The sequence below is a fragment of the Macaca thibetana genome, unplaced genomic scaffold (assembly GCF_024542745.1).
Source record: "Macaca thibetana thibetana isolate TM-01 unplaced genomic scaffold, ASM2454274v1 unplaced_scaffolds240, whole genome shotgun sequence".
NCBI lineage: Eukaryota > Metazoa > Chordata > Mammalia > Primates > Cercopithecidae > Macaca > Macaca thibetana.
In genome coordinates, this window is record NW_026089029.1 from 15689 (window position 1) to 37914 (window position 22226).

Consider the following 22226-nt stretch of genomic DNA (forward strand, 5'->3'; position numbering starts at 1 on the left):
ACCAGCCACCAGGTCCTTGACCCAGGCTGGAATGCAGTGGCTCACGGCACCCTCAATCTGCAGTCCTCCCGCCTCAGCGTCCCAAGAAGCTAGAACCACAGGTACACACCACCACGCTCGGCTAATTTTTTAATGTTGCAGAGACAGGGTCTCACTATGTTGCCCAGGCTGGTCTCAAACTCCCATAATCCAGCCGTGTAGGAAACCTGAGATGCAGTGGGCCAGGCGGTATTTTAAAACACTGCAATGAGTACAGTGCTAAGAACTGTAATGCTCAGGAAATCTTACAGCACGTGCCGTCCTAAGCCTCTGTGTGTGTCCTCGTGGCTCGCTACTTTTTCTTCTTCTTCTTGCTGGTGATGGTCTTGCTGGACGGGGACACGGTCACGTCCTCCTTGGGAGGGTCCAGTGTGAGGTGAGAGGATGACATGTCCACCGGCTCCTTGATCACCATGATGTCCACCTCATAGTCTTGTCTCTTGGCTTCTTCCTCTCTCAAGATAAACATATTCAGCCTGAAAGCAAACATGAGAAGGTGGGAGCTTTTTTCAATCCCCCTCAAAACCGCAAAAACAGTTTGATGCTATTTGTAGTATACAGCCCTTCAGACCTGCATTTCAGCAGCGTGTTAAACAGAACTAAGCTGCTACGCTTTGCCTGAAATAACTGATGCCATGTCGACACAGTCCAAAGTAACTTTTTTTTTTTTTTTTTTTTTTTTTTTTTTTTTTTTTTTTTTTTTGAGACAGAGTCTTGCTCTGTCGCCCAGGCTGGGGTGCAGTGGCCGGATCTCAGCTCACTGCAAGCTCCGCCTCCCGGGTTTAGACCATTCTCCTGCCTCAAACGAGTAGCTGGGACTAAGCCACCTCGCCCGGCTATTTTTTTTTGTATTTTTTAGTAGAGACGGGGTTTCACCGTGTTAGCCCTGAAATCGGCCTCCCAAAGTGCTGGGATTACAGGCTTGAGCCACCGCGCCCTGCCGACACAGTCCAAAGTAAACTTTTCATGTATCTATGAAAAGAAAAATTATTTTTTGAGACAGAGTTTCACTCTTGTTGCTCAGGCTGGAGTGCAATGGTGCAATCTCGGCTCGCTGCAACCTCTCCACCTCCCCTGAGTTCAAGTGATTCTCCTGCTTCAGCCCCCTGAGTAGTGGGATTACAGGTTTCCACCACCACGCCCAGCTAATATTTTGTATTTTTAGTAGAGATGGGTTTCACAGGTTGGCCAGGCTGGTCTCAAACTCCTGACCTCAGGTGATCCACCTGCCTCTGCCTCCCAAAGTTACATATGTGTGCGTGTGTGTGTGTATACATATATAATATATATATAATTTTGAGATAGAGTCTTGCTGTGTTGCCCAGGCTGGAGTGCAGTGGCACAAACACATCACTGCAGCCTCAACTCCCAGGCTCAAGCAATCCTCCTGCCTCAGCATCCAAAGTAGCTGGGACTACAGGCGCCTGCCACCACATCTGGCTAATTTCTGTATTTTTTGTAGAGATGAGGTCTTGCTGTATTACCCAGGCTGGTCTCAAACTCAAGTGATTCCCCTGCCTTGGTCCCCCAAAGTGCCGGGGTTACGGGCATGTGCCATGATGCCCAGCTCGTTTGGGGATTTTATGGAGGGTCCAATATGTAGACCTGATTAAATCACTGGCTATCAGTTATTGAACTCAAGCTCCAGCCCCTCTTCCTTCCTGGGAGGTTGGGCTGGAGCTGAAAGTCCCAATCCGCTAATCTCCTGGTTGGTTCCCTGGCAACCAGCTCCAGCAAGAAGCTATCGAGGCCCCTCCCCTGGCCCCCAGTCATCTCATCATACAAAAGCCAGTCATTACCCCGACAGTCCACAGCTATTGAAGCTCTTGGGGCAAGAACTAGAAAATGGCTGCATGCAGTGACTCACCCCTGTGATCCCAGCACTTTGGGAGGCCAAGGTGGGCGGATCACTTGAGGTCAGGAGTTCGAGACCAGCCTGGACAAGTTGGTGAAACCCCGTCTCTACTAAAAATACAAAAATTAGCCAGGCGTGGTGGTGCATGCTTGTAATCCCAGCTACTCGGGAGGCTGAGGCAGGAGAATCACTTGAACCCAGGAGGCAGTGACGGCAGTGAGCTGAGATCGCACCACTCCACTCGATCCTGGGCGACAGTGAGACCCTGTCTAAAAAAAAATTAAAAACTAGAAACTAAGACCAAATATTAGAACCAAAGATGCTCCCATTACCCTATTACTCAGGACGTTACAAAGGCTTCAGGTGCTCTGCCAGGAACAGAGACCAAATACTCATTCCTTTTTATGTCAAAGACACCCTTAGGAAATTATAGGCTTGTCCGGAAAGCACTTGGTCCTGATGCATTCTGGCAGCTACAGAACACAGGATGGAGAGCGAGCAGCTCGGGAAGGAGCGGAGGGACCTCGTAAGTTACCTTGCTTCCAGTTCGTCGTCTTCCATCTTCCGCTGGGGGCCCATGCTGTGCTGCATAACCTCTCTTCCCTTATTTTCTCCTTGATAGCTTCTTCACGTTTATACGCGTGAAAGAGCGTGTTCACAAAGAAGACGTACATACTATTGACCCATGTGTTGAACTCTTCCTTTTGATCATCCTTGGGTCTCTCGTATTTCTCTGGAATAGAGTTTCATGAAGCTGAACATGAATGCAATCCTGCTGTAAACTGTGAGTCTGCGTGCTTTTTCTCTTTCTGGCCTCCCTGCGGTGGGCCCCCTGCTCCTCGGCCAGGAGAGGGGAGAGGAGAAAGGACGCTGCTCCCATGACTGCCTGGAACAAGGCAGGGGCTCAGTAGACCCTGGCTGGGATTATCAACCTTCCCTTTGAGTTTCCTGCTGCCCTTGGTTTTTTTTGGAGACAGAGTCTCACTCTGTCGCCCAGGTTGGAGTGCAGTGGCGTGATTTCAGCTCACTGCAACCTCTACCTCCTGGGTTCAAGTGATTCTCATGCCTCAGCCTCCCGAGCTCCCGAGTAGCTACAGGCATGCGCCATCACACTCGGCTAATACTTGTATTTTTAGTAGAGATGGGGTTTCATCATGTTGGCCTGGCAGGTCTGGAACTCTTAACCTCAGGTGATCCACCCACCTCAGCCTCCCAAAGTGCTGGGATTACAGGCATGAGCCACTGCGCCTGGCCACCTCTTTTTTTTTTTTCTAAATACCTTAAGAATGTGGGTTTTCTGATATTTTAATTTTCCACGTTTTCAAGAATAATAAATCCTTGTTTCTTGTTTTTTTTTTTTGGAGACAAGGTCTCACTCTATTGCCCAGGCTGGAGCACAGTGGCATGACCATGGCTCACCGAAGCCTGGAGGAACTCCTGGGCTCAAGTGATCCTCCCATCTTAGCCTCCCTGATAGCTGAGAATGGAGCAATGCGCCACACACAAGGCTAATTTTTTTAGTTGTGAGACGAGATCTCGCTCTGTCATCCAGGCTGCAGTGCAGGGGCACCATCATGGCTCACTGCAGCCTCCATCTCCTGGGCTCAGATGATCCTCCCACCTCAGCCTCCCAAGTAGCTGGGACCACAGGCGGGTGCTACCACGCCCAGCTAATCATTGTTTTTGTTGTAGAGACAAGGTTTTCGCTATGTTGCCCGTGGCCTCAAATTCCTGAGCTCTAGTGATCCTCCCATCTGGGCCTCCCAAAGTGCTGGGATTACAGGCGTGACCCACCGCACTGGGCCTAGGTCTTGGGGACAAAATATTCGACATCTTGTATTTATTCAGAGTTTGAAACCCCTTTAAGACAAGGATAGCTGTGTACCTGAGTGAATCCTCTCTCCTGGAGAACTAGACAACCGGTCACTCTCGCAAAAGGAAGTTCCTAGTAGTTACAGTTACCCCTCTCTAGATCTTTCTTGTCTAGGCTAAAGAATCTCTAAATCTTAAATTACCATAATTTTTTCCATCTTTTTAAGCAATTCCGGTTATCCAGTCACTTGGAAGATTTTAAAATTCAGAAAATCAAATTATATGCAATCCAGGACTCTAAGGTCGGAACAAGACTGAGTGTGAAGGAAGATTCCTTTTTTTCGCTTGGAGACAGGGTCTCGCTCTGGCACCCAGGCTGGAGTACAGTGGTGCAATCATGGCTCACTGCAGCCTCAAGCTCCTGAGTCAATCCTGCCTCAGGCTCCCAAGCTGCTGGGACTACAGGAGTGTGCCACCGTACCTGGTGAATTTTGCTTTTTTTTTTGTAGAGACAGGGGCTTGCTATGTTGCCCAGGCTGGTCTCAGACTCCTGGGCACAAGTGATCCTCCTGCCGTGGCCTCCCAGAGTTCTGGGCTTACAGCTGTGAGCCACTGCACCTGGCGGCAACATTGTCTTATGTTCATTCATGAACTCTCAACTAGACACCTACAAGCTGGAGGACAGTAAGTCACGGCTGCCACATGCAACAATCAGATGAAATGGTACTGGAAGAGATGCCACGTGGGTCAAGGGGGTCCTTGACAGGGGACAGGGCAGGAGCCACAGGCCTGGTGAATGGCACACCAGACTTAAGGAATGACCAGAGAGATCCAGGGCAAAATCCAGTTGGAGCTGGAACTAGAGATAATCAGATCAACGGGAAAGCACATTAGGTGGGGTTCCACTTCCAGTTCTAGTTCTGTTCCAGGAACTGTGCATCTTGTTACGGCACTGCAGGAACGCCCTGTCTCTGCTGGGATGCCGAGCTCTGCAGGAGAAAATGACACAACCCAGACTCGCACCAGACGGAGAAGAAACCAAGGACATCGAGGGGTCGCAGAGGCCGAACGCGAAGAGTGTTTCAAGAAGCTGACGGTTTTCCTGACTATGGAGAGATCGGTTCAAGTGACGGCAGGATTCCTGGGGGTGGCAACATGGAGGCACTGCTGATGAAGAGGGGCCTTCAGTGGCCTGGGGAGGGCAGTGCCACGTGGAGCAAGCTAAGAAGACACAGGAGAGGTCCTGGAGAAGGTGTTACATGTATACAGCTCCCTAAGATGCATCAGCAAAGGGAGCAGGGAAGGAAAGTGGGATCTAGAGGGGAAGGTGAGGGAAGAGATTTTCCTTTTTTTTTTTTTTCTTTTTTTTTTTTGAGACAGAGTCTCACTCTGTCACCCAGGCTGGAGTGCACTGGTGTGGTCTCAGTTCACTCTGTCGCCCAGGCTGCAGTGCAGTGGCGTGGTCTCAGCTCAGTCTGTCACCCAGGCTAGAGGGCAGTGGCGTGGTCTCAGCTCAGTCTGTCGCCCAGGCTGGAGGGGAGTGGCGTGGTCTCAGCTCACTCTGTCGCCCAGGCTGCAGTGCAGTGGCGTGGTCTCAGCTCACTCTGTCGCCCAGGCTGGAGGGCAGTGGCGTGGTCTCAGCTCACTCTCGCCCAGGCTGCAGTGCAGTGGCGTGGTCTCAGCTCACTCTCGCCCAGGCTGCAGTGCAGTGGCGTGGTCTCAGCTCACTCTGTCGCCCAGGCTGGAGGGCAGTGGCGTGGTCTCAGCTCACTCTGTCGCCCAGGCTGCAGTGCAGTGGCGTGGTCTCAGCTCACTCTGTCGCCCAGGCTGGAGGGCAGCGGCGTGGTCTCAGCTCACTGCAACCTCTGCCTCCAGGGTTCAAGCAGTTCTCCCACCTCAGCCCTGAGTAGCTGGGACTACAGGCGAGCGCCACCACACCCGGCTAGTTTTTTTATTTTTAGTAGAGATGGGGTTTCACTATGTTGGCCATGCTGGTCTCGAACTCCTGACCTTGGGATCCACCCGCCTCAGCCTCCCAAAGTGCTGGGATTACAGGCATGAGCCACGGTGCCCGGCCAAGAGAAGAGATTTTCCTAACTGGGCATATGGAGCACATGTGTGCCGACGGGAACAATCCATTAGAGGAGGAGTGACGGGAAATGACAGGCACTGTAGAGCCGATACACAGGGGAGGCCTCAGAGAGGACAAGGGCCTGGGATGCAGCCTTTAAAAGTTCACCACTGAGTGGGTGGCCGGCCAGAGAGAGACACCGTCAGAAAAGGGGGAAGGCCAGGCACGGTGGCTCACACCTGTAATCCCAGGGCTTTGGGACACCAAGGCGGGAGGATCACTTGGGCCCAGGAGTTCAAGACCAGCCTGGGCAACACAGCAAGACCCCACCTCTTTAAAAAAAAAAAAAAAAAAAAGGCCAGGCGCGGTTGGGCTCCTACCTGTAACCTCAGCACTTTGGGAGGCCGAGGCGTTCAGACCCAGGAGTTCTTGGATCCAGGAGTTCAAGACCAGCCTGGGCAACATAGCAAGACCTCACCTCTTTAAAAAAAAAAAAAAAAAAAGGCCAGGCGTGGTTGGGCTCACACCTGTAATCTCAGCACTTTGAGGCTGAGGTAGGCAGATCACCTGAGGTTAGGAGTTGGAGACCACCCTGGCCAACATGATGAAACCCCTTCTCTACTAAAAATACAAGGCGCCGTGACGGGTGCCTATAATCCCAGCTACTGGCGAGGCTGAGGCAGGAGAATTGCTCGAACCCAGGAGGCAGAGGTTGCAGTGAGCTATGATGGCACCACTGCACTCCCGTCCGGGTGACAAAGTAAGACCTTGTCTCCAAAAAAAAAAGAAAAAAGGGGGAAACACCAGGGCTTGTTTAATCATGGAAACAAGGCCACATGCAACTGGCAAGGCCAGCAAAGTGACAGCAGAAAATTCCCATGACATTGATCATCATTGGATGACCCTGAGGAAAGGAGAGGCGTGAGGTTGGAAGTTCACGCAGACAGGGCTGAGGAGTCAAACCAGAAGGGAGGAAGTGCAGTCAGCAGAGAGAGAGGCCTCGAGAGCCATCTTCCCAGGATAAAGGAAAACATAATGAAAGAGGAGGATGAGGAAGTGAATAAGAATTGTTTGTTGGTTTTAATTTGAGCACCTTTAAAACTCAAAGAGAATGAGACCCTGGAGAGAGAAAAGTCGCCTGGAAGAAACAATACAGTCAACAGCAGCAGACTCTGAGATGGGCGTGCGGGGCCCAGGGGAGGCCAGGGGGTCCCATCCCCGCCTCTGCCCTCACAGACTGAGTCAGCACCGCAAGGTCACGCCTTAAACTTGAACTCCAAACCAGGGAGGAGAAATGGAAGCAGCTATACCAGCCTCATTGTTTAAAAAGACAGTTGTGCTGGGTGTGGTGACGCCTACTTGTAATCCCAGCTACTCGGGAGGCCCAGGTGGGAGGATCGCTTGAGCCCAGGAGTTCAAGACCAGCCTGGACAACATAGCGAGACTCTGCTTCTAAGAAAATAAAAATTTTAAAAAGATGGTTGTAAAACTGTCTAGACATTATATAATTCATAAGCAACAGTTTGTAAATATTAAGGTTCTATCATTAAAACACTCACCGCTCTCAGATGAAAAAAAGGTGACCCCTTTTCCAGTAGATTGAAAATTCATTTTGGAGACTCTTTCATCACTTAGAGACTTCTTGATCTTGGGCTTTTATGTTTTAAAAAAATCATGAAGCAAAATGTTACCTAATGGCTCTAATTACGTGTATGCCGTAACTCCCACATTTCCACCTCCAGCAGTCCTTGAACTCCAGTCTTGCCTCTGGCCGTGCTACTTGGGCCTCAATTCAGGCACCTTAAGCTTAACTTGTCCAAAATCAACCACTTAATTTTGCTCCCCAAACTCAGCCCCCTGCCTCCGTCTTCCACATCATCTTAAATGGCCACTCTATTCTTCCAATGCTCAGCCAAAACATTGTGGATTCATCTTTGCCTTCTCCTTCCCTCTCAACCCCCACAGCCTTCAAAACACCTCAGACCTCAGCCCACCTTAGTCCCATCACCATTGCCTCCCACCGGGATGGTTCCAAGAGCTTCCTCGCTGGTTTCTCAACAGTGAAGCCACAGAGCCTCCTGACGCCTCTGCTCAGACGCTGTCCCATCCCATCCCACCTCACCCAGAATAAACGCCAGGGCCCCACCCTGGCCAGATGCCCTTCCTGTCACTTAGACCTCATAAGTGGGAAGAAGCAGCGCTTGCGGTAACCGGTGCTAATTCTGGAGTCAAACTGCCTGGGCACAAACCCCCGCTCCGCGACTTACTGCTAATGCAGCTGTGGCCAAGTTATTTAACCTTCCTGGGCCTGGCTTCCCTCCTAGAGAGAATCGCAGTACCTGAAGGTCATCGGGACGCTGAGCTGGTCCCTGGGGACGGCTCGGCGCCAGGTAAACACCCAAAAACCCTATTAGCGCTGTTCACCTGCTGCTGTGTCCCCTCCCCCCTGCCGTGCCCCCTCCCCCCTGCCATGCCCCTCCTCCCCGCTGTGCCCCCTCCCCCCCACCGTGCCCCCTCCCCCCCGCCGTGCCCCTCCTCCCCGCCGTGTCCCCTCCCCCACGCCGTGCCCCCCTCCCCCCCGCCGTGCCCCCTCCCCCCCTGCCGTGCCCCCTCCCCCTGCCGTGCCCCTCCCCCTGCCGTGCCCCCCTCCCCGCCGTGTCCCCTGCCCCCCCCCCCCTGCCGTGTCCCCCCCCCCCCACTGTCGTGCCCCTCCCCTGCCATGTCCCCTCCCCCCTGCCATGTCCCCTCCTCCCTGCCGTGTCCCCTCCACACTGGAACGTAGTGTCCATGAGGGCGTGGGTTTCTGTTCGGTGCCAGGCCCTCAGTGCATGGAAAAGAGCTCTTCGCAGAGCAGGCACTCGGTCGCGGGTGTCTCTACACGGTTAGTTGCCAAGACAAACCTCTGATTTCCTTATTTTGTTAACATCAGGCCAGAGCTCTAACTTGCTGGAAGATGACCTGGCACTGTCAGAGTGAGCAGCATCCGATTCGTGGCTCAGGACCGCGCTGGGACTCTTGCTTTGGGCGTCCTAAGCAAGAACAAACACACGCGTCAGAGGGCTTCTAGTTTCCACAGAGATCCACACAGGCACACACATGCGCACACACACACACATTATGTTAATGGGGTGTAACTGATTTACAATGAACTACACACGAAGTGTACCCTTGGATGTGTTTTCACATGTCTATACCTGTGAAACCATCGCCTCAGTCAAGACCCTGAACAGAATCAGGCACACTGGTTCACGCCTGTAATCTCAGCTCTTTGGGAGGCCAAGGTGGGCGGATCACCTGAGCCCAGGAGTTTGAGACCAGCCTGGGCAACATAGTGAGACCCCATCTCTAAAAAAATAAATAACAGGCCAGACGTGTTGGCTCATGTCTGTAATCCCAGAAGTTTCAGAGAATGAGGCAGGTGGATCACTTGAGGCCAGGAGTGCAAGACCAGGCTGGCCAACACAGTGAAACCCTGTCTCTACTAAAAATACAAAGATTGGCCGGGTTTGGCAGTGCGCACCTGTAATCCCAGCTGCTTGGGAGGCTGAGGCAGGAGAATCACTTGAACCCAGGAGGCAGAGCCTTCAGTGAGTCAAGATTGTGCCACTGCACTCGAGCCTGGGCAACAGAGCAAGATTTTTGTCTCAAAACCCCACACACACCCACACACACCCACACACACATCCACACCCACAAACACGCACACCCCACACACCCACACTACACACCCCCACACACACCCCACACTCACACACACCCCTACTCACACCCACACCGCCACACATTCCCACACCCACATACACCCACACAGTGAACTTTTAGGTACCCAGCCCAATGCCCGTCGTGGACGTGAAGGCTCCTCCACGCTGGCGACCGGGAATGCAAACTACTCCCAGCCCTGTGTGAGTGCTTGAGCTTCCTCCCCTTCTTCCCGGCGGCCCTTCCCTTAGGTCCCAGCTGTTCCCTCACACGCGCGCGCACTCAGCTGACGGCTCAGGGACAGCCTTCTGCCCCTCTCTGGAGCTTGCTGTCCCTCTGCACAGCACACTTTCCTCTGTGGGACAAAATTCTACCTCTGCCTCCCCACGACCGGAGTGTGCGAAGCTACCGTGAGCTGAGCAAGAAGGATCAGCTTTAGTAAGTTTGAAGCTGAGCCTCTATGATCTCTAAATCACTCTCCCAAACTGTTGGTCAAAAGGGAGCAGTGATTGCCTTGGAGCATGACATGAACGTTCAGGTTCCAGTGTACTTGGAGTAGAGACGGGGTTTCACCACGGTTGGCCAGGCTGGTCTCGAATTCCTGACCTCAAGTGATCCGCCCACCTTGACCTCCCAAAGTGCTGAGATTACACGCGTGAGCCACCGCGCCTGGCCTGGGTGTCCATCCTTGTGAGCAAGCCCTGGGGACCTGTTTAGCATCCCACGCATACTCAGGAACTGTTCCCCGACAGATCTGCTCTTAAGCAGGCCGTCCACTGTTAGAAACACCAGATCCATGTAACACAACATCTCCTAGTAAAATATCTCTGATTTCCTTTTGAGACGGAGTCTCGCTCTGTCGTCCAGGCTGGAGTGCAGTGGCGCGATCTTGGCTCACTGCAAGCTCCACCTCTCAGGTTCACGCCATTCTGCTTCGGCCTCCTGAGTAGCTGGGACTACAGTCACCTGCCACAATGCCCGGTTAATTTTGTGTGTGTGTGTGTGTGTGTGTGTGTGTATATATCTATATTTTATATATATATATATTTTATATATATATATATTTTATATATATATATATTTTTATATATATATATTTTTATATATATATATTTTATATATATATATATATATTTTTTTTTTTTTTTAAATTAGAGACTGGGTTTCACCATGTTAGCCAGGATGGTCTCGATCTCCTGACCTCATGATCTGCTGGCCTCAGCGTCCCAAAGTGCTGTGATTACAGGCGTGAGCCACCACGCCCGGCCAATACCTCTGATTTTCTCATGTGTGGTCTAGTGGCCCCCCAGCATGTCGGTATGCACTGTGACCTTCATTATGAAATCTGCTGTGGCTAGGAGTCCACTTTCTGGGTCACGGCCAGGAAACTCATTTTCCCAAACTTAAAAAAAATCTATACACACTTCCAAAATGTGAAAAAGACATGACATGTTGGCCGTGCACGGTGGCTCATACCTGTAATCCCAGCACTTTGGGACGCTGAGGCAGGAGGATCACTTGAGCTCAGGAGTTTGAGACCAGCCTGGGCAACATGGCAAAACCCCATCTCTACAAAAAAAGTACAAAAAGGCCAGGCACAGTGGCTCAGGCCTGTAATCCTAGCACTTTGGGAGGCCAAGGCGGGTGGATCAACTGAGGTCAGGAGTTCAAGACCAGCCTGGTCAACATGGCAAAACCCCGTCTCTACTAAAATACAAAAAATTAGCCAGGTGAGGTGGCACATGCCTGTAATCCTGGCTACTTGGGAGGCTGAGGCATGAGAATCATTTGAATCCAGGAGGCAGAGGTGGCAGTGACCTGAGATTGTGCCATTGCACTCCAGCCTGGGCAACAGAGTGAGACTCTATCTCAAAAAAAAAAAAAAAAAAAATTAGCTGGGTGTGGTGGCACAAGCCTGTAGTCCTGGCTACTCAGAAGGCTAAGGTGGGAGGAGCGCGTGAGCTCAGGGGGTCAAGGCTGCCGTGAGCCGTGACTGCACCACTGCACTCAAGCCTGGATGACAGAGGGAATCCCTGTCTCAAAATACATAAAACAAAATTTCAAAAGGAAAAAGGAAAGACTCCTTAAATTAATTTCTGGAAGGGTTAGTAAAACCAAGATAGTTTTGATGATGGTTTAACCATTCCAGAATAAAGTCATTCCTTGCTCTGTCTTTTTTTTTGAGACGGAGTCTCGCTCTGTCGCCCAGGCTGGAGTACAGCGGTGCGATCTCAGCTCACTGCAAGCTCCGCCTCCCGGGTTCACGCCATTCTCCTGCCTCAGCCTCCCGAGTAGCTAGGACTACAGGCGCCCGCCACCACGCCTGGCTAATTTTTTTGTATTTTTAGTAGAGACGGGGTTTCACCGTGTTAGCCAGGATGGTCTCGATCTCCTGACCTCGTGATCTGCCCGCCTCGGCCTCCCAAAGTGCTGGGATTATAGGCGTGAGCCACCGCGCCCGGCCCTCCTTGCTCTGTAATTCTAAGATTACCTAATTCTAAGACATTGTGTTACCTGATTTAGTATTGTATAAATAGTTTCCGGTTTATTTCCAGACACATCATCAGTTGGAACATTCGCATAGGATTTAGTCATTTGGTCAGTAACACAGATGAATGCAAAGCTTAAGAGAGCTTCAAAGAATTCCAGGAAAACCAGCTGAAATAAAAGAAAACACAGAGTTTCCATCATTCGGACACACCTGGAGACAGAGCATTGATAGACTGGCGTTCATTATTTCCTGACATCTGAATACGCACACGTTTGCACACAGACATGCAGACACGTGCACACAGACACACACATGCACAGACACACACACACATATATTCCGTACTTGTGTTCAGACTGCTTTCAATCAAATCTTGGTTCTTAGACTGGTCACAGTGGCTCACATCTGTAATCTCAGCACGTTAGGAGGCTGAGGCAGGAGGATCGTTTGAGCCCAGGAGTTTGAGATCAGCCTGGGCAACACAGTGAGACCCATTCTGTACAAAAAATTGTTTTTAAAAAATCAGCTCAAGGCCGGGTGTGGTGGCTTACGCCTGTAATCCCAGCACTTTGGGAGGCCAAGGCAGGCGGATCACGAGGTCGGGAAATCGAGACCACCCTGGCTAACATGGTGAAACTCCATCTCTACTAAAAAAATACAAAAAAAAAAAAAAAATTAGCCAGGAGTGGTGGCGGCGCCTGTACTCCCAGCTACTCGGGAGGCTGAGGCAGGAGAATGGTGTGAACCCGGGAGGCAGAGCTTGCAGTGCACCGAGATTACGCCACTGCACTCCAGCCTGGGAGACAGAGCAAGACTCCGTCTCAAAAAAAAAAAAAAAAAAAAAAAAAAGTGTCAACGAAAAGGCTAATGAAAAAAAGAAAAAAAATCTTGGTTCTTTGTTATTGGTATCCATGGCAAAACCAACGCCTGAGTTGGATCTGTACCGTTTGTGACAGCTCTTTACAAACCTCGGGTTCAAAGTTGCTGTCAATTCCATCATATATGAAAGGATTATCCTCTGCTATGACCTCCATAAATATAGCTGCTGTTAATTCTTTATTTATCATTTTAAAGTCCTGTAAAAAAGAAAATCAAACCATAACTGCCTATAAATTGTAAACAGCTACATATTTTAATGTCAATTTATATCAATACAATAATTAAGAAAGTGTACGGCCGGGCGCGGTGGCGCAAGCCTGTAATCCCAGCACTTTGGGAGACCGAGGCAGGCAGATCACAAGGTCAGGAGATCGAGACCATCCTGGCTAACACGGTGAAACCCTGTCTCTACTAAAAATACAAAAAACTAGCCGGGCGAGGTGGCGGGCGCCTGTAGTCCCAGCTACTCGGGAGGCTGAGGCAGGAGAATGGCGTGAACCCGGGAGGCGGAGCTTGCAGTGAGCTGAGATCCGGCCACTGCACTCCAGCCTGGGCGACAGAGCAAGACTCTGTCTCAAAAAAAAAAAAAAAAAAAAAAGAAAGTGTACCAGAAATTAATATCTTTTTTTCTTTTTTTTGAGAGACGGAATCACTCTGTCACCCAGGCTGCTGTGCAGTGGTGCAATCTCAGCTCACTGCAACCTCCACCTCCTGGGTTCAAGTGATTCTCCTGCCTCAGCCTCCCAAGTAGCTGGGACTACAGGCGCCCACCAGCACGTCCAGCTAATTTTTGTATTTTTTAGTAGAGATAGGGTTTCACTATAGGTTGACCAGGCTGGTCTCAAACTCCTGACCTCAAGTGATCCACCTCCCTCAGCCTCCCAAAGGGCTGGGATTACAGGCATGAGACATTGCGCCCAGCCATAAATTAATATCTTAAAGACTGATAATTTTGAAAAGCATTCTGGATTAACATTGGTATGTACGGCCAGGCATGGCGGCTCACACCTGTAATCCCAGAACCTTGTGAGGCTGAGGTGGGAGGATCACTTGAGCCCAGGCATTGGGGATCAGCCTGGGCAACAGAGCAAGACCCTGTCTCTACAAAAATTAAAAATGTAGGCCGAGCATGGTGGTGCCTGCCTGCAGTCCCAGCCACTCAGGAGGCTGAGGTGGGAGGATCACTGAAGTCCAGGAGTTTGAGGCCACAGTGAACTGTGATCACAACACTGCACTCCAGCCAGGGTGACAGAGCAAGACCCTGTCTCACACACACACACACACACACACACCCCTCTCTCTATCCCTTCTCTAGCACCTCCAATATAACAGTAAAGTATTTTTTGGCATCAGAACAGGACATAGAACGTGGCAGAACAGAACACGGTCCAGGTGTGAAATATGAACACAATGCTGTAGGCTGAAAAGCACCTGGGGAAACAACGTACTGCACAACAAAACCGGTTTTACCACAGAGTAATTGACATGAAGAAGAGTTACGCTCTTCGCATTGGTTAAAGTCACAGTTTCCAAGAACCTATCAATAATGTTAAGTGGGACCGGGCTCACACCTGTAATCCCAGCACACTTTGGGAGGCCGAGGCAGGCGGATCAGGAGGTAGAGTCCGAGACCATCCTGGCCAACATGGGGAAACCCCATCTCTACTAAAAATACAAAAACATTAGCTAGACATGGTGACGGGTGCCTGTAGTCCCAGCTAGTCGGGAAGCTGAGGCAGGGGAATCACGTGAGCCCAGGAGGTGGAGGTTGCAGTGAGCTGAGATCGCGCCACTGCACTCCAGCCTGGGTGACAGAGTGAGACTCCGTCTCAAAATCATGATAATAATAATGTTAAGTGAGGACTTACCGTACTCAAATGTTCAGGTTTCAATATTTTTTTTAAAATCACTCATATCGATCAGCCTGGGCAACATGGTGAAACTCTATCTCTACTAAAGATACAAAAGTTAGCCTGGTGTGGTGGCAGGCACCTATAATCCCAGCTAGTCGGGAGGCTGAGGCAGGGAATCACATGAGCCCGGGAGGCGGAGGTTGCGGTGAGTTGAGATTGCACCACTGCATTCCAGCCTGGCGACAGAGTAAGACTCTGTCTCAAAAAAATAAAATAAAATAAAAAAAAAAAAAAAAGTTAAGTGAGGACTTAACTGTACTCAAATGTTCAGGTTTCAATATTTTTTTAAAAATCACTCATACCAACCAGCCTGGGCAACATGGTGAAACTCCGTCTCTACTAAAAATATAAAAATTAGCCTGGCATGGTGGTGGGCACCTGTAATCCCAGCTACTTGGGAGGCTGAGGCAGGAGAATCGCTTCAACCAGGAGGCAGAGGTTGCAGTGAGCCGAGATCATGCTACTGCAGTCCAGTCTGGGAGACAGAGCAAGACTCCGCCTCCAAAAAAAAGAAAACAACAACAACAACAACAACAAAACCACTCATACCAAGAACCAGGAAGATCTCAAACTGAATGAAAAAAAGAGAGTCCACAGATGCCATCACCAAGACGACAGGGATGTTACAATTGACGGACAGAGACTGTAAGACAGTCATCACAAAAACGCTTCAATGAGGCTGGGTGCGGCGGCTCATGCCTCTAATCCTAGCACTGTGGGAGGCCGAGATGGGTGGATCACCTGAGCTCAGGAGTTTGAGACCAGCCTGGGCAACATGGTGAAACCCTGTCTCTACTAGCTGGGCGTGGTGGTGAGCACCTGTAGTCCTAGGTACTCGTGAGGCTGACGCAGAAGAATCACTTCAACCTGGTAGGTGGAGGTTGCAGTGAGCCAAGATCATGTCGCTGCACTCCAGCCTGAGCAACAGAGCAAGACTCTGTCAAAAAAAAAAAAAAATTATTCAATGGGCAATTGCAAACATGCTTGAAACAAACGAAAAACTGAAAAGGGCCAGGTGTACTGGCTCACTCCTGTAATCCCAGCACTTCAGGAGGCCGAGGCAACAGGACTGCTTGAGCCCAGGAGTTCAAGATCAGCCTGGGCAACATGGCAATAACACGTCTGTACAAAAAATAGAAAAATTAGCTGGGTATGTTGGCACACATGTAGTCCCAGCTACTCAGGAGGCTGAGGTGGGAGGATCGCTTGAACCCAGGAGGTCGAGGCTGCTGGGAGCCAAGATCGCACCACTGCACTCCAGCCTGGGTGACAGAGCGAGACCCTCACTCAAAACAACAAACTATTTTCCCACAGTTACACACTAGGTTACCATCCATTTTTCTTATGTATACAACGTTACGAAATTTGTAAAAACTCCTTAGCATTAGTATTTGATTCTGTTTAATCATTTGTATTCCCACAAGTACAAATTAAAAGTATCATGGAACAGGCCAGGCACAGTGGCTCACGCCTGTAATCCCAGCACTTTGGAGACCGACACGGGCAGATCACGAGATCAAGAGATCAAGACCATCCTTGCTAACACAGTGAAACCCCGTCTCTACTAAAAACACAAAAATCAGCTTAGTATGGTCATGCACGCCTGTAGTCCCAGCAACTTGGGAGGCTGAGGCAGGAGAATTGCTTGAACCCAGGAAGCAGAGGTTGCAGTGAGCCGAGATCGCACCACTGCACTCCAGCCTGGCGAAAGAGCGAGACTCTGTCTTAAAAAAAAAAAAAAAAGGTATCATGGAACAAAAACAACCAATAGTATGAGAACATTGTATAAATAAGATGTCACTATTTTCCCAAGTAATAACTTTTGAAAATTCCATTTTCAATAAACTATAATTGTTTTAAATGACATTCATCCTCCCCACTTCCTTTTTTTTTTTTTTTTTTTTTTTTGAGACAGAGTTTTGCTCTTGTTGCCTAGACTGGAGTGCAGTGGCACGATTTCAGCTCATTGCAACCTCTGCCTCCCGGGTTCAAGCAATTCTCCTGCCTCAGCCTCCCAAGTAGCGGGGATTACAGGCTCCCGCCACCACACCTGGCTAATTTTTTTTTGTATTTTTAGTAGAAACGGGGTTTCACAGTGTTGGCCAGGCTGGTCTCAAACTCCTGACCTCAGGTGATCCACCCGCCTCAGCCTTCCAAAGTCCTTCCTTTGCAAAAAGATTTCAGTTGGCTTTATTGCCGTTCTAGGATCAGGCAACACGTTGGTCCATCAAAAAGAGTAAGGTGTTCCTCCATTTTCCTTTTTTGTTTATTGGGGGATTTTTTTGGGACAGGGCCTCCCTCTGTCAACCAGGCTGGAGTGCAGTGGCATGATCACAGCTTACTACGGCCTCCCAAGTAGCTGGGACTACAGGTGTGCACTACCACGCCCGGCTATGTTTTTTTCATTTTTTGTAGAGAGGGGGATCTCACTGTTTTGCCCAGGCTGGTCTTGAATTCCTAAGCTCAGGTCACCCTCCTGCCTCAGTCTCCCGAAGTGCTGGAATTACAGGCATGCAGCACCGCGCTCGGCCCCATCTTCCTTTAAATGACCGGATCTGCGTGAATAAACATACCGTAGGCCAGTCAGGCACGGTGGCTCACGCCTGCAATCCCGGCACTTAGGGAGGCCGAGGCAGGTGCATCACCTGAGGTCAGGAGTTCGAGACCAGCCTGGGCAACATGGTGAAAACCTGTCTCTACTAAAAATACAAAAATTAGCCGGGCATGATGGTAGGCACCTGTAATCCCAGCTACTTAGGAGGCTGAGGCAGAAGAATTGCTTGAGCCCAGGAGGTGGAGGTTGCAGTGAGCTAAGATCGCCTCATTGCACTCCAGCCTGGGTGACAAGAGCAAAACGCCATCTCAAAAAAAATAAAATTATATATATATTAAAAAATATATTAGTGTATATATATAAAATATATACATATTTATTTTAAGACAATGGCCAGTGTATATATATAAAAATATATATATTTATTTTAAGACAATGGTCAATGGTATATATAAATATATATGGCCAAACTGGTCTTGAACTCCTTGACCACAGGTGATCCACCTGCCTCGGCCTCTCAAAGGCTGGGATTGCAGCATAAAAAAATATATATATATATATATATATATATATATATATATATATGCACCATGGGGCATTGTTATAGGCCATAGGCCATTGTCGTGCCCTAATCTGTGAGTACATTGGGCAGGTGACGGCTGTTTCTGTTCCTTCCACGACCACAGACCACTGTTCTGCCAAGAGACTCCGTAAACATTCAATGGTTCTGAAAATCCAGCCCAGATCTTCACCTGATTATTTGCATATCATAGCTGGAATATCTTGCCTCTCTTTAATTAAAATCAAAGTGCCTGTAAATAGAAAGCCAGTATTGAACTTAGGTGGTTACTTTCAGCATCCAGAGGAAGTGTCTCATCTTCATCGTAGGCTCGTGGGGAGGCGCTGCGTGGGGTCTGCAGTAAGCTAGATAAATCTCCCAGCATTTATTCATGTAATTCATAGAGTAGAGCGTCCGCTGTTGCTCACGGAATAAATTGCCTAAAAATACAATGTTCGAAAAATGATTACAGATTTATATTTTGAGAAAAAAAATAGCGGTAAATACAATCCTATTGTTTTTTTCTTTTTTTCCGAGACAGAGTCTTGCTGTTGCTCAGGCTGCAGTGCTGTGGCACGATCTTGGCTCACTGCAACCTCCGCCCGCCAGGCTCAAGCGATTCTCCTGCCTCAGCCTCCCGAGTAGCTGGGATTACAGGCATGGACCACCACGCCCGGCTAATTTTTTGTGTTTTTAGTAGAGACAGGGTTTTGCCATGTTGGCCAGGCTGGTCTTGAACTCCTTGACCTCAGGTGGTCCACCCGCCTCGGCCTCCCAAACTGCTGGGATTGCAAGAGTGAGCCACTGCGCCCAGCCCAGATTTATATTTTGAGAAAAAAAAAAAAATGGGGCAGTAAATAGAATCCTGTTGGTTTTGTATTTACCTTTTATCTGGCAGGCATTTGGATGAATGTTCTCAGTCATCAGTTTTGTAAAACACAAGAAAAGTGATGGGCTTCTCTTTCTGTGATAACGATCAAAAGATACGATAATTACTTCTCTAAAAGAGGGAAATTAATTCCCTTCTCCTTGAGCACAGGCTAGACTTAATACTTTGCTTCTAATGTATAGAGTATAGAAAGGGAAGGCTGGAGTCAGTGGCTCACACCTGTAATCCCAGCATTTTGGGAGGCCAAGGCAGGCGAATCACTTGAGGTCAGGAGTTCAAGACCAGCCTGGCCAACATGGTGAAACCCCATCTCCACTAAAAATACAAAAAATTAGCTGGGCTTGGTGGCGGACACCTGTAATCCCAGCTATTTGGGAGGCTGAGGCAGGAGAATCACTGGAACCCGGGAGGTGGAGGTTGCAGTGAGCCGAGATTGCGCCACTGCACTCCAGCCTGGGTGACAGAGCAAGACTCCATCTCAAAAAAATAAATACATAAATAAAAGTTTTTTTGAAAAAAGATATAAAACCACTTTTGCTGTAAGAAAGACAAGAAATTCTGACATAAGAAAGAAGAGTTGGTTGTGACTATTTGTTTCTGCATTAAAAACCCCAAGAGACATTTGCAGTATTGAACAGATTCAAATATGAAGGGTTTTCAAAGTTTTGATCAAGTATCTCATGGCTTTGCGGTTAATATTTGTGGAAAGGTTGTGTTCTGAGTCCTTCATTTCAAGGGTATGTTAAAAAAAAAAAAAGAGACTGCTGAGGCTGGGCACAGTGGCTCACGTCTGTAATCTCAGCACTTTGAGAGGCTGAGGCAGGTGGATCGCCTGAGGTCAGGAGTTCGAAACCAGCCTGGCCAACATGGTGAAACCCCATCTCTACTAAAAATACAACAACAAAAAACATTAGCCAGGCATGGTGGCACACTCCTGTCATCCCAGCTACTCAGGAGCCTGAGGCAGAAGAATTGCTTGAACCTGGGAGGCAGAGGTTGCAGTGAGCCATGATTGTGCCATTGCATTCCAGCCTGGGCAACAGAGCAAGACTCTGTCTCCAAAAAAATTAAAATGACTGCTGAAGAAAAGAAGGCATTATGACAATAGTACAACTTAGCTGTGCTCCGTCCCCCAATGAGGGTCCAGAAATAGTACTTACTGGAATTCTTCGTGATAAATGTGGTACGCCAAACGCAGGAGGTGATTCAAAAATGTTCTCAGAAGTATTGTTGTAAATGGAGAATGAATTTCTTCAACTGGTATGTCATTGTTGGCTAAAATAAGAAAAATGGAGAGGATGTCTGATATTTGCTAGAAGCTTCCATTTTATTTGTTCCTGGTATACAATTTGAGGAACTGAATATGAGAGAGTACTTATTTCAAAATGCTCTGAACATGTATAAGCATCCAACTAAAAATTTAAAACTCCATGAAAGCCAGGCACAGTGGCTCACACCTGTAATCCCAGCACTTTGGGAAGCTGAAGCAGGCAAATTGCCTGAGGTCAGGAGTTTAAGACCAGCCTGGGCAACATGGTGAAACCCTGTCTCTACCAAAAATACAAAAAATTAGCCAGGTGTGGTGGTGTGCACCTGTAATCCCAGCTACTAGGGAGACTGAGGCAGGAGAATTGCTGGAACCCAGGAGGCAGGACTTGCAGTGAGCCAAGATTGAGTCACTGTACTCCAGCCCGGGCAACAGAGCGAGACTTCGTCTAAAAAAAAAAAAAAAAAAAGTCAACCTGGTTCCTTTACAAGACGAGGTATCTTGTCCCAATGTTTTCCAGAGTAGTCTGAGACACAATCTGATGAATGATGCTAATTCTAAATGGATTTTAAGTATGTTTCAAACACTAAACTTTGACGTAAATGGGCATTTTTTCTAATACTTTATTTTTCAAGTGGATAATTTGAAGCTTGCAGCTCTGCCTCCCAGAATTTGGCTGAAAGAAGTCAAACTTCCAAAGTTGTTAAAATTTATCACATCAATTTCCTAATTTGAAATCAAGACCAATCCTAAGACTACTTAGAGCCTTTTCTAGGCTCTTCCAAGCCATTGCTGATTCTCCTCATTTCTTTTTTTTTTTTTTTTTGAGAACAGAGTCTCACTCTGTTTCCCAGGCCTGAGTGCAGTGGCGCAATCTCGGCTCACTGCAACCTCCGCCTTGCGAGTTCAAGCGATTCTTCTGCCTCAGCCTCCCGAGTAGCTGGGACTACAGGCATGTACCACCACACCCGGCTAATTTTTTGTATTTTTAGTAGAGACGGGTTTCACCGTGTTAGCCAGGATGGTCTCGAACTCCTGACCTCATGGTCTGCCCACTTCAGCCTCCCAAAGTGCTGATTACAGGCGTAAACCACTGCGCCCAGCCTTTTCTTTTTTTTTTTTTTGGTTGTTGAGACAGTCTCACTCTGTCACCGAGGATGGAAATCTTGGCTCACTGCAACCTCCACCTCCTAGGCTCAAGCGATTCTACTCCTGCCTCAGCCTCCCACTAAGTAGCTGGGAATACAGGCATGAACCACCACACCTGGCTAATTTTTGTGTTTTTAGTAGAGACGGAGTTTCACCACATTGGCCAGGCTGGTCTCAAACTCCTGGACTCAAGTGATCCACCTCGGCCTTCCAAAGAGCTGGGATTACAGGCGTGCGCCGCGAGGCCTGGCTGTCTCCCCATCTCTGACCTGACAAGTCAGTGCTTTTTCACTGTAGATCGGTGGTCGGGGGGGAGAGAGGGAGGCAAACTTTCTGTAAAGGGCCGGAGAGTAAGTATTTTAGGCTTGGTGGACCAGACAGTCTACACCACAACCCCTCCGCGGTGGTGCTTTGGGGTAAAGCAGCCACAAACATGTGAGCAAATGGGCATGTCTGTGTTCCAGTACAGCATGATTTAGGGGAACCGGGGCGGACTGGATTTCACCCTGGGACCATGCATGGCTGGCCTTGCTTTTGTAGGTGACCTCGTACTGTTGCTGTTACGTCACGAGACTGTCTCTTCAAGTACCTTGTAATCACGGGGGGAACAAGACCACGTGCTGATTACTGGAACACTCTTCTCCCAACCTGGGCCTTCACCACTTCCTCCGCATTTCCAACTGCTTTCCAGGTGACACTGTCATACTGTCCTTTAAACCAGCGATCCCCAGCCTTTTTGGCACAGGGACCGATTTCGTGGAAGACAATTTTTCCATGAATGGTGGGAAGGGGTGGGGGGACTACTGGTTTCAGGATGATTCAAGCGCATTCGAATTACTGCACACTTTATTTCGATTACGATGACACTGTAATACATAATGAAACAATTCTACAACTCACCATCATATAGACTCAGTGGGAGCCTGAGCTTGTTTTCCTACAACTAGGGGTGACGGGAGACAGCGACAGATCATCAGGCACTAGATTCTCCTAAGGAGCGTGAACCTCCATCCCTCGCGTGCCAGTTCACAGGAGGATTTGCGCTCCTG

At 49.0% G+C, this 22226-nt stretch overlaps 1 protein-coding gene across 1 annotated transcript; it reads right to left on the reverse strand.

The window, feature by feature from the left end:
• Positions 1 to 112: 112 nt before the first annotated feature.
• On the reverse strand, positions 113 to 20006 carry LOC126947405 (radial spoke head 10 homolog B2-like). The gene is given in 9 exon segments (XM_050778065.1): positions 113 to 515; positions 2430 to 2466; positions 2469 to 2627; positions 7337 to 7430; positions 8678 to 8806; positions 11991 to 12134; positions 18164 to 18312; positions 18757 to 18836; positions 19922 to 20006. Coding segments are annotated over 8 exon segments (936 nt in total). The 5' UTR covers positions 18797 to 18836; positions 19922 to 20006; the 3' UTR covers positions 113 to 331.
• Positions 20007 to 22226: the final 2220 nt, after the last annotated feature.